Source organism: Aquarana catesbeiana, linkage group LG02 (assembly GCF_042186555.1).
Source record: "Aquarana catesbeiana isolate 2022-GZ linkage group LG02, ASM4218655v1, whole genome shotgun sequence".
NCBI lineage: Eukaryota > Metazoa > Chordata > Amphibia > Anura > Ranidae > Aquarana > Aquarana catesbeiana.
Genome location: NC_133325.1, coordinates 558,296,002 through 558,311,945, shown reverse-complemented (window position 1 = coordinate 558,311,945; position 15,944 = coordinate 558,296,002). Strand labels below are relative to the sequence as shown.

At 43.4% G+C, this 15,944-nt stretch overlaps 1 protein-coding gene across 1 annotated transcript in view; it reads left to right on the top strand.

The window, feature by feature from the left end:
• Positions 1–15,944, top strand: part of SCUBE3 (signal peptide, CUB domain and EGF like domain containing 3) — a 189,253-nt gene that overhangs the window by 80,898 nt on the left and 92,411 nt on the right. Inside the window, 1 exon segment of the mRNA XM_073616014.1 lies at positions 2,099–2,215. Within this exon segment, the coding sequence (XP_073472115.1) occupies positions 2,099–2,215 (117 nt within the window).

The following is a 15,944-nucleotide window of genomic DNA, read 5'->3' as shown; positions in this document are numbered from 1 at the left end:
TGGGCTACAACACACTTTAACCGTTTTGGGCTACAGCACAGCCCAAAAGAGTGTCTTCTTTCTCTTTTCTCCTTGGGGTCTGGCTACCCTTTTCTTTTTTCTTTCCTCCCTGTTCCTGACATGTTTTTTAGTCCATTGATGTACCGTGTTGCTGCATTGTATTGATATCATGCATAACTTTATTTTGACCTGTTGTATTATCATATGCGCTGGTATGGGCTGGTTCACGTTGGGTCTGCTGCTGTGGCCTCAGTGTAGGCCACCCCAGTTATTGTTTTCATTATTTGGGACATTGTTTCTTCGCTAACTTGCTCTGTCAGTTGTGCAATGTTTTCTCACAGTGCTTTATGGTACATATGCTATGTCACTTACAACTCATTTTTATTTTTAGATCATGCTACTATTGTTTTCTGTGGAACTTAAAAAATGTTTCTCTAAATAAACTGTTCATTAAAAAAAATCCATACCAGATCCGAAGGGCCTGGTATGGATTGGGGAGGGGGACCCCTATGCCATTTTTTTCACTTTTTTCTATTGTGGGCAATGTTTGTTTTTTTATTCAGTGGTGTAGCCTGTTGACAGCTGATGACTCATCTGTTGTTAAGGACGCAGCAGCCGGCTTCCCTACCCACTCCTTAAAACCATCAATGCACTATGCAGCACACAGTGCATTGTGGGCTGCTCTTGGGGGGGCGAACATCCTGACGAGCGCCTCGCAAATTCGGGTGTTAGCTGAAAGGGCGAGCAGGCAATGTACAGGCCGAACTCTAGCAAACAATATAGACATAAAAAGCATCAGTTTATAAAAATAAAAATTACCATGGACCATAGTTTCACTTTCACTTTAACCACCCAGTAGGTTTTACCCCCTGCATGGCCAGGCCTATTTTTGCGATACGGCACTGCATTGCTTTAACTGACAATTGCGCAGACATGCAATGCTGTACCCAAATAAAATTGATGTCCTTTTTTCCCCAAAAATAGAGCTTTCTTTTGGTAGTATTTGATCACCTCTGCAGTTTTTTTAATTTACAATTTACAATTTTGAAAAAAACTATATTTTTTACTTTCTGCTATAAAACACATACAATGAAATTTTTTTAAAAATCTAATTTATTTATCAATTTAGGCCAATTTGTGTTCTGCTACATATTTTTGGTAAACCCCAAAAGGCGTATATTGATTGGTTTGTGCAAAAGTTATAGCGTTTACAAACTATGGGATATATTTATGGACTTTTTATTTTTTAAATTGTTTTTACTAGTAATGGCAGATTGTTAGCAATTTTTTTTTTTAGGTGACACTTTTTGGGGACCAGTGACACCAATACAGTGATCAGTGCTAAAAAAATGCACTGTCACTGTATCAATGACACTGACAGGGAAGGGGTTAACACTGGCAGGAGTGATTTCTAACTGTGTGGGGGGTGGACTGACTGGAGGAACAGAGAGATCTGTGTTCCTGATTAGCAGGAACACAAGATCTCTCTCTCTTCCTCTCTGAGAGAACGGCGGTCTGCCTTGTTTACATAGGCAGACCGTCGTTCTGTATCTCCTGTCAACGATCGTGGGTGGTCGTGGCCATCATGGCCGATGGATCTGTTGAATGGCCCCCGCTGTGTCTAATCGCAGCGGAAGTGTGGCCCCAGCGGCACACGCGAGCGAGCCCCAGAGCCAATCCGAGGAAACAGGTACGTGATTTTGCGCTTAAGGGCCACCCTGCCACAGTATATGTACGTGGGGTGGTCCTTAAGTGGCTAAACCATATATAAAAAAGCTATATTTATATATTTAAATTATATATACAACAATGTTGTTATCTTCTTCCACAGAATATTTTCAGAAACAATAAGATTATTAACATATATTGAAATATATGTTATTTTACTTTTCCCCATGTTTCAAACTCATTACTGACATAATGAGTCAGCGTGTAAATATAGTGTGGTCAAATTGTGTTTACATTCCATAAAGAACACTCCTAAACTGTTTTCAATTGTACTAACTTATAGTATTCAATACTTATAATATGTTTTTGTAATGAGTATTTATGCTGTGCACTCAAATATAATTGTTTATTTGTGTTTAATGTGTTATAGTGACATGTAACTATGGAAATGGTGGTTGTCAGCACATTTGTGATGACACAGATCATGGACCCAGATGTGGCTGCCATGTCAAATTTGTTTTGCACTCGGATGGGAAAACCTGCATAGGTAAGTACAGCATCAGATAAACACACACATTGTTATATTGCACTGTCATTATTCAATTGTTGTGCTTGTTTTATCTCTTTTTCTAGATTTTATTAGATGTATAGCTTATCCTTTAATAAAAGTAAGTTTAGATATTTATTCCAAAAAAAAAAAAAACATACCAGAATCGCGTACAGAACCATATTTTTAAACATCTTGCTGCTCTAAGCACATCTGAATGATAACTCTTTTTTTAATAAGCTTTACTTGAAGCAGCTGGCATTCTGTATTATATGCATAGCAGCTTTTCAGCTGCACAGACCATCAAACAAGAGAAAGGGGAGATGGCTTCTTGTAAAGAGCATTCTGACTCTTTACAACACAGTGTCCCCTTTATTCCCTTCTACTCCAGTTTTCTTGCTGATTTTAACTACAAATGTCTAGAGATGTACCTGAGAGGAAAATAACATAAGGAAAAAATTATCACAATTTTTACATTTTGAACCTTGGTGCTGCCCAATCTAACCCTACTGCCTCAGGCCTTTAATAATGTTTATATTACATACATAAAATCAGATTTATCAATATATTTAAATACTTTAAAAGAAAAACATGTGATTTAATTTTTGTATGAATTACATTACATTACTTATTAAGATAGTGATGGTTTCAGCCAGATTAAACAAAATATTGGAAGAGGGAGTATCTGGCAGTTCTTAAAGTTGACCTTAAACCAAAATGTATGGTCCACCTTCCCCATCTACAAAACCCTGCACTCCACATTAAAAAAAATAAAACTTAAATGCCATACTAACCTTACATTTAAAGCATTTGTTAACCCCGCCCCCCCTCCAAACCCCCCAAAAAATGGATCGTGCTCCTTTAAAGTATGTTATATGACACAGTGCTTGCGCTGTGTCATTTGGCCCCCTGTAACACCTAAAAAACCTGGTTGATCCTGCCAGTTTCTGCCCTTCCCTATGTAAACTGACCACAGTATAGCATGGCTGCTAAGCCCTGACACCGTGGTCAGTTTACACGCGATTGCGGAAGGGAAGGGGAGAGGAGAACTTCCGCTTGAGTCACCTAGGCGGCCCGAGCAGAAGTGGGAGCTGGGTAGCTGTTGAAGCTAGGTATCCATGCCCCCCCCCCCCCAAAAAATGACATGCCAAATGTGGCATGTAAGGGAGTGAGGAGTCCTTAAAGCGGAACTTTTGGGTGGAACTCCGCTTTAAGCAAAACAACTAGATAAAAAAGGGAGGGTGACTGCTCTTGTCTTTTCTCCCTTCTGTAGTCTTCTGTAGGCAGCCTTTTAGTGGATGGGCTTGCTGGGCCCCTCCCACAGCACCAAGTGATGATGTCACTGCTACTTTCGCAAGGTAATATCTGGATTTAGTGGACGCAAAGTGGATTTATATCCTTTGTAGCTATTGAGGAATGTGTTTAACCACTTCAGCCTGGAAAAATTGACCCCCTTCCTGACCGGACCATTTTTTTGCGATACGGCACTACATCGCTTTAACTGACAATTGTGCGGTCGTGCGACATTGTACTCAAACAAAATTGATGTCCTTTTTTTTCCCACAAATAGAGCTTTCTTTTGGTGGTATTTGATCACTTCTGTGGTTTTTATTTTTCACGCTATAAACAAAAAGATAGCGACAATTTTGTAAAAAACACAATTTTTTTTACTTTTTGCTATAATAAATATCCCCAAATGTTTTCCTCAGTTTAGGCCGATATGTAGTCTTCAACATATTTTTGGTTAAAAAAATCGCAATAAGTGTATATTGATTGGTTTGCACCAAAGTTATAGCGCCTACAAAATAGGTTATTGATTTATGGCATTTTTATTATTTTTTTTTTTTTTATCGGGACTGCGACATTGCGGCGGACAGATCGGACACTTTTGACACTTTTGGAAACCACTGACATTTATACAGCGATCAGTGCTATAAATAGCCACTGATTAATTGTATAAATGTCACTGGCAGGGAAGGGGTTAACACTAGGGGGCGATCAAGGGGTTAAATGTGATCCCTCACTGTATGTTTTAACTGTGGGGGGATGGGACTGACTGGGGGAGGAGACCTATCGGTGCTCCTATATACTAGGAACACACGATCTGTCTCCTCTCCCCTGACAGGACATGGATTCGTGTGTTTACACACACAGATCCACGTTCCTGCTCTGTCACGAGCGATCGTGGGTGCCCGACGGACATCGCGGCTGCCGTGCACACGCATCGGCTCCTCAGTGACGCAGCGGGTGTGTGTGTCACCCCCTATACCACTTAAAGTGCCCATCGTACAGCTACGGCAATTCGCGTAGGGGAGCCATTCTGCCGCCGTTGGCGGTCGGTTAGCATGTGGTTAATTAGAGTTCAGCTTTAAAGTATCTAAAGTCAAAACATTTTTTTTTTATTTGGATAGAGAGGTAAGGGAATAAAACACCTGTCAGGTTTTTACTGATGTCTACATTAGGAAGACTAACCCTCTCTACTCATCCTGTTTAACTTTGTCACGAGTGTGGAAGTAAAAGAAAATCCCAAATTTTGAGTTGCTACTTGCTACAAGAACAGTAACAAAGGTGAAATCTTCCAATGAGGACGTATTTATGGTGTCAATTTTCTAGGAGGAGATTTTTCTCCCTTTGGAGAGATTTCCTCTAACTTTCTGTGGTGTGTCTATGGGACAGGAAGTGAAGGGAAATCTCCTCAATGGAGCACAGATGCCAAAAGAAAAAATAAACTATCCAAAATGAAAATAAAGGTTTTGGCTTTAGTTATACTGAGCAAGGGATATTTTAGGAAGTAGTATGAAATAGTATGAACAATAAGAAATTAAAAATTAGGATTCTTTAAAGCCTTTTTTCCCTTGTTCCTGGTACTAAATATATGTAACCATATAAACAGATAGGATCAAGTGTATGATAAAGTTAGTAAAGCTGCTGGTGTGTGAATTTTTACATAAAAGATACTAGAGGCCTAGAGGCCTAATGGTGACCTTCAGAGACAGGGAGAGCTGACATCCATCCTCGTAGAGTGGGTTACCAGGCATGGTGGGTGTAATGCAAGCTGAAATGATTGGCGCCCGTCACATTTTGAATGCAAATAAAGAGATTTATTGTCTCTTAACAAGAACTGTGGGACAGGGGGTTAGGGCCAGGACACCCATAGATAGATGCAATGACATTTAGCAGACTCTGAGACACAATAGGCAGACAGTTATACAGTTCAAAGCCTCCAACCGGATGCAACTTCTGCATTGGCAGGACCGCTGTCTCCTATGGCAACTAAGCTTTTAACAGTTTCCAAAGATCTTCACACATAGAACTTGACAACAGAGTACGGTTCTTCTGTTATCTCACAGTTTCCCACTGTAGGTCTCCATTCACTGAGCTCCCAGTCTCTCACTAGACTTCCAGATCCCAGTCGTCACTGGATCCCCTGAGCTCTTCCACAGCTAATCCGATGTATACTCCTCAAGCGTCACCCCCGCTAACCCGGTAGGTCCTTGGCTTGGCACTTGCTGAAGCTTTCCCACTTCTTCACCGTCCCCGGCTGGTGAGAAGACTGCTGTGGTACTTCTTCAGGCTTTCACACTGTAGTCTCTGGTAATAAGGTAGATGGTCCCTTAGGCCTCATGCACAGGAGACGCCAGTGCAAACTCTGCTGAACACATGTTTTTAAAAGCTGAAACCGGCGTTTAGAAACGTCCGTTTTGCCACATTTGCATGCTGCGTTTAGCCGCGTTTACCCGCGTTTAGCCGCATTTGCGTCTAGAAGCGTATGCAAAGCAGACAATAACATTTTGTGACCCAAATTTGGGGCCCCATATCTCGGGGCCACTTGGTGCTAGAATCCCCAAATCTGGTGTGCTAACACAGTAGACCTAGCACTATAACATATCCAAATTTGGGGTTCCTAGCTCTAAGTGGCCCCAAGATATGGGGCCCCAAAGTTGGGTCGCAAAATGTCAAGCACTTCTGCAGAGAATTACATTTTGTGACCCGAATTTGGGGCCCCATATCTCAGGGCCACTTGGTGCTAGAAACCCCATTTGGATTTGTTATAGTGCTAGTCCAACAGTGTTAGCACACCAAATTTGGGGTTTCTAGCTCCAAGTGGCCCCGAGATATGTTGCCCCAAATTCGGGTTGGAAAAAACACTTACAAACGCAAACTCGGCTAAACGCGGTACCGGCGTTTAGCCATGTTTAGCCGCGTTTAGCCGCGTTTGGCGTCTGAAACGTGGAAAACTTTTGTGTCTGAACCCATTTTTTTGCTTCTGGAAAAACGAGGTTAAAGGCAACTGTCTAAAAACGCCAAAAAACGAGACTGTGTACATGGACACATAGGATAACATTGAATGGGTTCAGGGGCAGTTGAAAAAAGTGTCCAACTCCCTTTGAACGTGAGTTTAACAGCATCTCGTGTGCATGAGGCCTTAGTGGCGACTGCTTTCCCTTTACCTCCAACCACGACTGGTTCCCCGAAAGACAGAACTGTAACTCGGTTAGCCTCCAATCCCGGAGTCCCAACCCTACGCTGCTTCTCCTGCTCCTGGAAAGGCCTCAGGCAGCCTAGCAGCCAGGTGTGTCCTGGATAGGCCGCAAGCTTCTGGCCTAGCAACCTGGGACGACATAACACACGTCCACCCAGACAGCCGTCCAGGTGGCACAGAACCCCAATCTCTGTCCTGACTCCACAGAAAAAAATTAGGCTCTCCCAGCAGGCCAAGAGACTAAAGAAACCCCTGCCAATTGGCTGAGATACCCCATCCATTCATAATCTGACCTTGCTATGCCCTCGATCTAATGTCACCAGCAACAGTGCCACCCAATGACAGAAGATAAAAGGTGCAGCAACTCCAGAATTAGAGATGGATCAGTGGATCTTCTAACAATTAGCCAGAACATTTACTATTTGGCAAACTAAATTTGTGAGCAACCCTGCCTAAACACCAGGGTGCTACAATTATATAGGTTGAGATATTGATGTATATATTACATATATCATTTTTATTCCAGTAATTGTTTAATTTCCCTAAAAGCATAAAGACAATAAGACTGTATGTGCCTTTGACAGGCAAATTAACATTGTCTATAGCAGTGGGTGGGTGATAGGCTTTCATGTTGAAGTGATTCACCCAATCACTTCCACAGCCCGCCAAGGTTACAGCATTTAATAAACATGTAGGTGAAATATCATGTAAAATATAAAATTGCAACTATCACCATTTTACAACGATATTCTCCAGGGTCTTTGCTTTCAGAAGATATAATATTGCTTATGGGTTTAACTATTTTTTAGGCATAAAAATGTGTATTTTAACATGTGCAAAAATGTAAAAAGTGGCCCAGATAGACAAGTGGTTAGTCCAAAGGGAAGGTTAAAGGGATTGTAAAGGCAGAAGGTTTTTTTTTATTTGTGTAGCGATACCCCCGAAGGAGCTGCTTTTGTTTGTTCAGTCCGTTACTCTGCCTCTCCACCCTAATAACAGCCTCAGCTCCCTCTGGCACACCTGGCAATAGTGTAAGTGCAATGACTAATGAGAAACACACACGTTATGATAAAAAACAGAAATCATCTTTACTGCAATATTTCTGTGTAAGAATAACAAACAGTAACAGTATATAGTCAAGTAATCAACTAGAAAGCAATAACAGATTTAAGAGCAATATAGCTCTCAATCCTATATTCAAGCTGCTTTCAATGCATATGCAGAGCCCTGAATATATATGTGCGGATCCGTATGACACTAGTAGCTTCAGTCCTTTTGAAGCAAAGATAAGATTTGGTGTCTTCAGCTAGCCACTTTCCTTGGTGCACTTAAACTCCTGGATAGCGGGGCCAAACAACACAACTTGCCCAGGTTATCAGGTGAAACGGACAGGGTTTTGTTCAACAAGGTGAGAGGACAATGATGTCTGTATACAGTGTTCAGAAATGGATAGCCTTATCCTCTATCCCTGTGGTACTACAAGTGTCAGCAAGATGACTACCAGCAATGATGTTTGTATACAGTATTCAAATAACTCCTTTCGTAGCGCAGTGTCTCTGTTCCCTGCAGATGGGCAAAAATGCCCTCTCACCAAATCCTGCGATCAAGGCCCAAACGAATGTCCTGGAACAGGCAGGCTCTCATGGCGACCCGACTGGTCCCCTCACACTGGAACGGTTCACTGTTGAAGGAGATGCGTCTCAATACTCATCTGGGATCCCCCTCTCTCAGGCTGGACGTCCCAACTGGCAGTGGAGGCCTGAATCGCGAGGAGAGATTATCTGAGAGACAGCATCTCTCCCTCAGGTCTGGTCTCTTTCACTCTCTCATGGCTGACTGAACTTTTTCTCAGGACAAAAAATGGAGTCCTTTACTTTCCTGTCAGCAGAGCATCCTGGGCTTTTTGTAATTCCTTCCTGAATACCAGGCTATAGAGCAGCTTTGTGAGGGAACTTCATGTCCCAGAATCCATTCCAGCTACTTCCTGCAGCTTAGTACAGTCTCCCTGATTGGCTGCTGTAACTGTGCCTTTAATTGGCTTATTTCTTCCTGCCAATAGGGGCACAAGAGAGGCTACTGAATGCACAGCTATGTGTGTATGTGCTCATATTACAACAAACTCAGTCAGTGAACAGGGAGAAGGAGGGGGGGTGAAAATCCCCCTTACAGCTGCTGGCAGGCAGCTCTCCCTAACTTGAGTTGGAAAGCCTGTGTACATTGTTCCAGCCAGCTTGGCGGGGTCGTGGGTTATAGAGTGAGCCACCCGCTACACTAAAGCATTCTATGCATTAAGATAAAAAAACCTTCTTTGTGCAGCAGCAGCCCTCAGCCCCCCAATGTTGCAGGCGTGTCTCAGCTGCCTGGGACTCCCCTCCTTATTGGCTGAGACAGCAATGCGGGGTGATTGGCTCCCACTGCTGTCAATCACAATCAGCCAGCCAATCAGGAAAGAAATGGGGCAGGACTGGGTCGCGGCTCCATGTCTTAATGGACACAGGGAGCTGTGACTTGGCTCGGGTGCCCCCACAGCAAGCTCGAAAGGAGGGAGGGGCCAGGAGCACAGAAGAGGGACCCGAGAAGAGGAGGATCTGAGCCACTCTGTGCAAAACCAACTGCACAGAGCAGGTAAGTATAGCATGTTTGTTATTTTTTTGACTTTACAATCACTTTAACCACTTCCCGCCCGGCCTATAGCAGATTGACGGCTGGGCGGAGGTTCCGTTATCCTGACTGGGCGTCATATGACGTCCAGCAGGATAACATGCCGCCACGCGCCCGTGGGGGCATGCACCGCGGCGATCAGTGGAGCGGTGTGTCAGCCTGATACACCGCTACACCGATCTTGGTAAAGAGCCTCCGGCGGAGGCTCTTTACCACCTGATTAGCCGTGTCCAATCACGGCTGATCACGCTGTCAATAGGAAGAGCTGTTGATCGGCTTTTCCTCACTCGCGTCTGACAGACGCGAGTAGAGGAGAGCTGATCGGCGGCTCTCCTGACAGGGGGGGGGTCTGTGCTGATTGTTTATCAGCACAGCCCCCCCTCAGATGACCACACTGGACCACCAGGGACGCCACTAGGACCACCAGGGAAGGGGGCAACATGTGGATGGCCAGGTATGTACCCCATGGCCATTTACTACTGATAGGGGTGCTCACAATGGTCAGCTGCTATTCATTCGTGTAAAACCTACAAAAAAAAAAAAAAACTGTTACTGTAACTGTTTAAAAAAAAATAAAAAAATAAAAAATAAAGTTCAGCTTTAATTTGATAGTCAAATCCATCTAAATTTGCTAATCTAACACTACCTTCTCCCCCGACTGACAATACTGCTGTCCAAAAGTGTCTGTTGCTCCTCCATCCAGAGTAGAGACATCTTAAGATAGGTGTTGGAGAACCACCAAGTTAAAAAAAAAAAAACACGTAATAAAAAAAAATTATTGCAGCCATCAAATTTAAGGGTTGGTAAACTGCAATATATAACATATTTTTGTTTGGGGTTTAATAAGGGTTAAATACTACTTTAAGTATATCTAAAGCCAAAACTTTATTTTCACTTTGAATAGAGCTTGGAAGGGTTAAAATCTCTGACATTTTTTTCACCATCTGTGTCCCATTGGTGAGATTCCCCATCACTTCTTGTATTGTCGATACAACAACATGAAGTTTGAGGAAATTGATCCAAAGTAAGGGAGTTCCCCTCATAGCTATCACTAGAACAAATCAAAGACAGTGAATTGCCCTAAAACCAGACAGAGGTTCTAACCCCTCAGCACTTTCCAAAACTGAAAATATGACTTTGGATTATGCTTTATTTTAGGAGGCAGGTTTTAAGCTAAGAACAGAATTTTAACTATTTTTTAAGTGAATAGAAGGAACAATACCTGGCTGCCATAGCCAAAAACAAATGTACCATATTAGGCCATTTAGTATAGAGGTCATTATTACAATTTATTTGGCATCACACATCAAACGGAATGCATGTTTTCCACTGATGCCAGGGACTTGGCAGAATTATCTATTTTGTATGTGAAGTTCCCTTTGTTAGTACTGTATATGTGACTTGTCCTTCTAAAGCCTCGTACACATGATCGGAGTGTTGGCCAACAGAGCGTCAGACTTTTGTCCCGAAGGGCGTGTGCCGGAAACTTGTCTTGCATACAAACTGTAAACAATTGCCGGCCAACAAACACGAACGTAGTGACGTACTATGAGGAATTTCAGCTCTTGAGCGCCACCCTTTGGACACCTTCTGCTAATGTTGTGTTTGGTGAGCATTGATTCTGAGCATGCGTGTTTGTACTTTCAACTATTGTATGATGGACTTATGTACAGACGATAGGAAAATCAGACAACAGACCATTGTCCGCTGAAAATTTACTATCCTGCCATCTAAAGCCCCATACACACTAATAGATTTTTTGCAGATTTTTGTCTTCAGATTTACCAAAACCATATAATATGAGGTCAAACCTTAAAGCGGAATTCCACCCAAAAATGGAACTTCCGCTTTTCCGGTTCCTCCCTCCCTCCGGTGTCACATTTGGCACCTTTCAGGGGGGAGGGGGAGCAGATACCTGTCTAATACAGATATTTTGCTCCAACTTCCAGGCATAGATACCCGAGCCACCCACAGGTATCTATGCCACTCCCCCCCCCCCCCCGCTGTCTTCCCACGGGTCCCAGAAAACAGCAGGGACCAGTGGGATAGCGCAGCGCAAGTCCCGCATGCGCAGTCTTACCGAGGATGGCGGCGGCAGCACCCCGACAACCAAGGGATAGATCGGCTTCGCGTGCCAACATCGCGGTTGCCCTGGACAGGTAAGTGTCCTTATTTTAAAAATCAGCAGCTGCATTATTTGTAGCTGCTGACTTTAAAAAAAAATAAAAAATTAGGCGGATGGCCGCTTTAAGAGTTTCAATTTGTATGCCATCAGGCAAGCCCTTGCACTACTTGGTTTTGGGAAATCTGAAGACAAAAATCTGCAGAAAATCTAATAGTGTGTACGGGGCTCAACATTTTTTGGTGGAAAGTTGGATAACAATTCTCTGATGGAGCGTACTAAAGGTCTGATTTTAGACCAACAGTCTGTCATCACCCAATTCCCTCCCGAAAATCGGATCGTGTGTACGAGGCTTTAGTCGGTACCCAGACAGGTTAGCACTGATGAGTGGTTTGTGTGTGATGTAGTGCTTTTGATACTTTGGATTTTCAATAAAAGCTTCTAGCCATAGTAGGGGTTGCAAAGCATAAAGAAGAATGATGTGCAAAGAAGAATAACCCATAATTATCAGTCAGATTTCACCCTTCTTGAGTTCAAAGTAGTTCCGCATTTATTTATTGGTTGCTGTGGGTACATGTGCCAAGGATAAATGTGGTGTGGTAGAAATGAGGTTTTGTCTTATAATAAAAAAAGATATCAAATATTATGTAAAGTTTAAAGTTATTAGAGGACAGGGACTCATGAAGTTTGCCTATTCTTATTCTAATACTGTGCTATTACAGCTGATGCAAACAAAAGCAAAACAGAATTTAAACCTCCAAGTTTTAGCTATAAACATTTGGCATAAAACAAGCACTGATAAGTTATAATATAACTAGCATAACAAATATTACTATTCGATTATTATCAATGCTTCAAACACAGGTATTACTGCATTTTTTAAATGTATATATGACTATTTATAAAGCGATAACAGTGAATGCATGCGATAATTAGATACAAAGGGATCTTATTTATAAATGTTTTCACACAAGATTCAGGACCGGTTCACATGGGATATTGCACGTTCCCATGCGGTACAGTTTTGAAGCGTATTCATTTGAAGTGCTGCTTTTTCAGAACATACTGCAACAAACTGCATGGTGCTGCAGTACCATGCAATTTGGTGCCTGCATACGCAGCACGTTTGTAAGATATGCAACATGAAAGGGTTTGTAAACCCCTCCTTTTTGTCTTTTTTTTAAACAAACGTATCATACCTCCACTGTGCAGTTCGTTTTGCACAGAGTGGCCCCGGTCCTCCCCTTCTGGGCACCTCAGCGGTGCTGGTGGCTCCTCCCCGCATCGATTGTCCACGTTGGAGAAGCGCTCTCCTTGGTGGACACCGGTGCGGGCACGCTCCCGATTCCCGCATCTGTGTCCATTCACACAGAATGCAGGACTCATCCCCGCCCTCTGGCGCTGCATCATTGGATTTGATTGACAGTAGCGGGAGCCAATGGCTGCACTGCTATCAATCTATCCAATCAGGACACGAGACACCAGATAGAGAAGGATCAGGGTCAGGTAAGTAAAACAGGGACTCGGGAGGGCTGCAGCACCACAGAAGGTTTTTCACCTTAATGCACATGAGAGTTTACAACCCCTTTAACAATTCATTGGCCTACACATGCCCGCGCAAGGGCAGCACGTTCACCTGCTGTGTGGGAAACACGCATGGAATCCATCTTTCCCGCAACGCATTTCCACCAGCCCCTACACAGCTTTCACACAAGATTCACAGATTATTCCCAGTAAAACCCAACTAGAAAAATGTGTGTGTTTTGGGTGAAAGGTGTAAGAATATTGTTGAGGTTGAAAGGCTGAGCCATGCTTTTACTGCCCCCGACTGCCCCTTTAAGCTGCAAAGGCAGCCAGACAGAGTTGTACACAGGCGACGACCATGTTGTTTTGCTTTACGGCCATGGCAAAATCATTGCCCCCTGTCACATTTGGCAGGCATTACTGCCACCAAAAACGTCTCATTCAAGTAAATGCACACGATAGCAATGCAATTAAAACAAGTTGTGAACAGGCAGCATATTGTTTGCTCACTGCCTGTCCAATGTGAGAAACAATCCACCATGGATCACTTTTCAGAGGAGCAGCAGGGTCTGCCGAAAGTGCAAACTTACAAGTTTGTTTTAAGCCCACTTGAACTTTCAGTTTGAATTAGCTGAAACCATTATAAGCGAAGCAAAAACGAAAGGCGTGTAATGTCTTACTGTTTCTTTTTTTTAGAAAACAGCTACAGCCTCAATATAAAGGCCTCTCCTCTGCCAGCATGCTGCAGAGAAAAAGCTGTGTTTTTCATGTGGAAAAAGTGGTCACTCTGCTTAGGTCCTACACACCCCATGCTGAGTCAGAAGTAAAGCTCTCCTATTGAGAATTGACTTTGCAGAATTGCAGAATTAGAGGTCTGAGACAGACCTCTGCTTATCAAGCAAAGCTCCTTCTCTGCAACATGCTGGCAGAGCAGAGGCTTTTATATTCAGGCTGGGGCTTTCTAAAGAAAACAAACTGTGACACATTCCACACCTTTGGTTTGGCTGCACCTAGAATGATTTCAGCTAATTCAAAATGAAAGGTCAATATGGCTTTAAATGAATTTGTTAGAAAAAATATGGATATCCCTTGATTATTTCTGACTCCTTTGTATGGCAACAAACTTACAAGGAACCACATAAGAGTGAGGTTCCTTATTGCTGTCCCTAAAAGAGAAAAGTCATGTACATTTTTCTTTTGTAAGGTATTATGACATGCTGCAACTCTTCAGCAATCAAGCAGATTTCAGATTGCTGAAATCTGTTTTTCTTATAAGACAGTTTGTGCACACTACTTGTATAGTCTAAGAAGCCTATACAAATAAATGATTACAGCAAATAATGTCCTAGGTTATCCTCAGGTCACAGAGTGGACCCCTCATTATAAGGCACACAGAGCCCCCACTCAGGAGAACGGGCATCCCCAATTATAAAGCAATATAGTTATAATTCTCAGGTCACAAAGTGTGCCCCTCATTACAATGTATACAAAACCTCCATCCCGAGGTCATACAGGGGGTCCCCCATGATAATATGTACTGAGGTCCCCATCCTGAGGTCACGCAGGTGGTCCCCATTATAAGTACAGTGCCCCCCATCCTCAGAACACCTAGGGGTTTCTCAATATGAGTGCAGTCCCCCTTATCCACATGACAAGGGGTCCCCCATTATGAGTACACTGTCCCTGCTCAGGACACACAGGGGTCCCCCATTATATGAAGTACAGTGCAACCCCACACACACACACACACACACACACACACACACACACACACACACACAGGGTCCTCTACCCTCCATGTTCCATCACTGCACACGTTACATTGCTGTATCCCCTCTGCACACATGTTACATTGCTGTACCTCTTCTGCATATATATTACATTGCTGTACCTCTTCTGCACACATGTTACATTGCTGTACCCCCCTCTGCACACATGTTACATTGCTGTACCTCTTCTACATATATGTTACATTGCTGTACCTCTTCTGCACACATGTTGCATTGCTGTACCTCTTCTACATATATGTTACATTGCTGTACCTCTTCTGCACACATGTTGCATTGCTGTACCCCCTCTGCACACGTTACATTGCTGTATCCCCTCTGCACACATGTTACATTGCTGTACCTCTTCTGCATATATGTTACATTGCTGCATCCCCTCTGCACACATGTTACATTGCTGTACCCCCCTTTGCACACGTTACATTACTGTACCTCTTCTGCATATATGCTACATTGCTGTACCCCCTCTGCACACATGTTACATTGCTGTACCCCTTTTGCATATATGTTACATTGCTGTACCTCTTCTGCACACATGCTACATTGCTGCCCCCCTCTGCACACATGTTACATTGCTGCCCCCCCTCTGCACCCATGTTACATTGCTGTACCCCCTCTGCCCACATATTGCATCTCTCTACCCCCTCTGCACACGTCACATTGCTGTACCTCTTCTTCACATATTCTACATTGCTGCCCCCCTCTGCACACATGTTACATTGCCGCCCCCCCCTCTGCACGCATGTTACATTGCTGTACCCCCCCTCTGCACCCATGTTACATTGCTGTACCCCCTCTGCCCACATATTGCAGTTCTCTACCCCCTCTGCACACGTCACATTGCTGTACCTCTTCTTCACATATTCTACGTTGCTGTAACCCTCTGCACACATGTTACATTGCTGTATCTCTTCTTCACATATGCTACATTGCTGCCCCCCCTCTGCACACATGTTGCATTGCTGTCCCCCCTCTGCACACATGTTGCATTCCTGTACCCCCTCTGCACACGTTACATTGCTGTACCTCTTCTGCACACATGCTACATTGCTGTACCCTCTCTGCGCACATGTCACATTGCTGTACCCTCTCTGCACACATGTTACATTGCTCTACCTTCTCTGCACACATGTCAAATTGCTGTACCCTCTC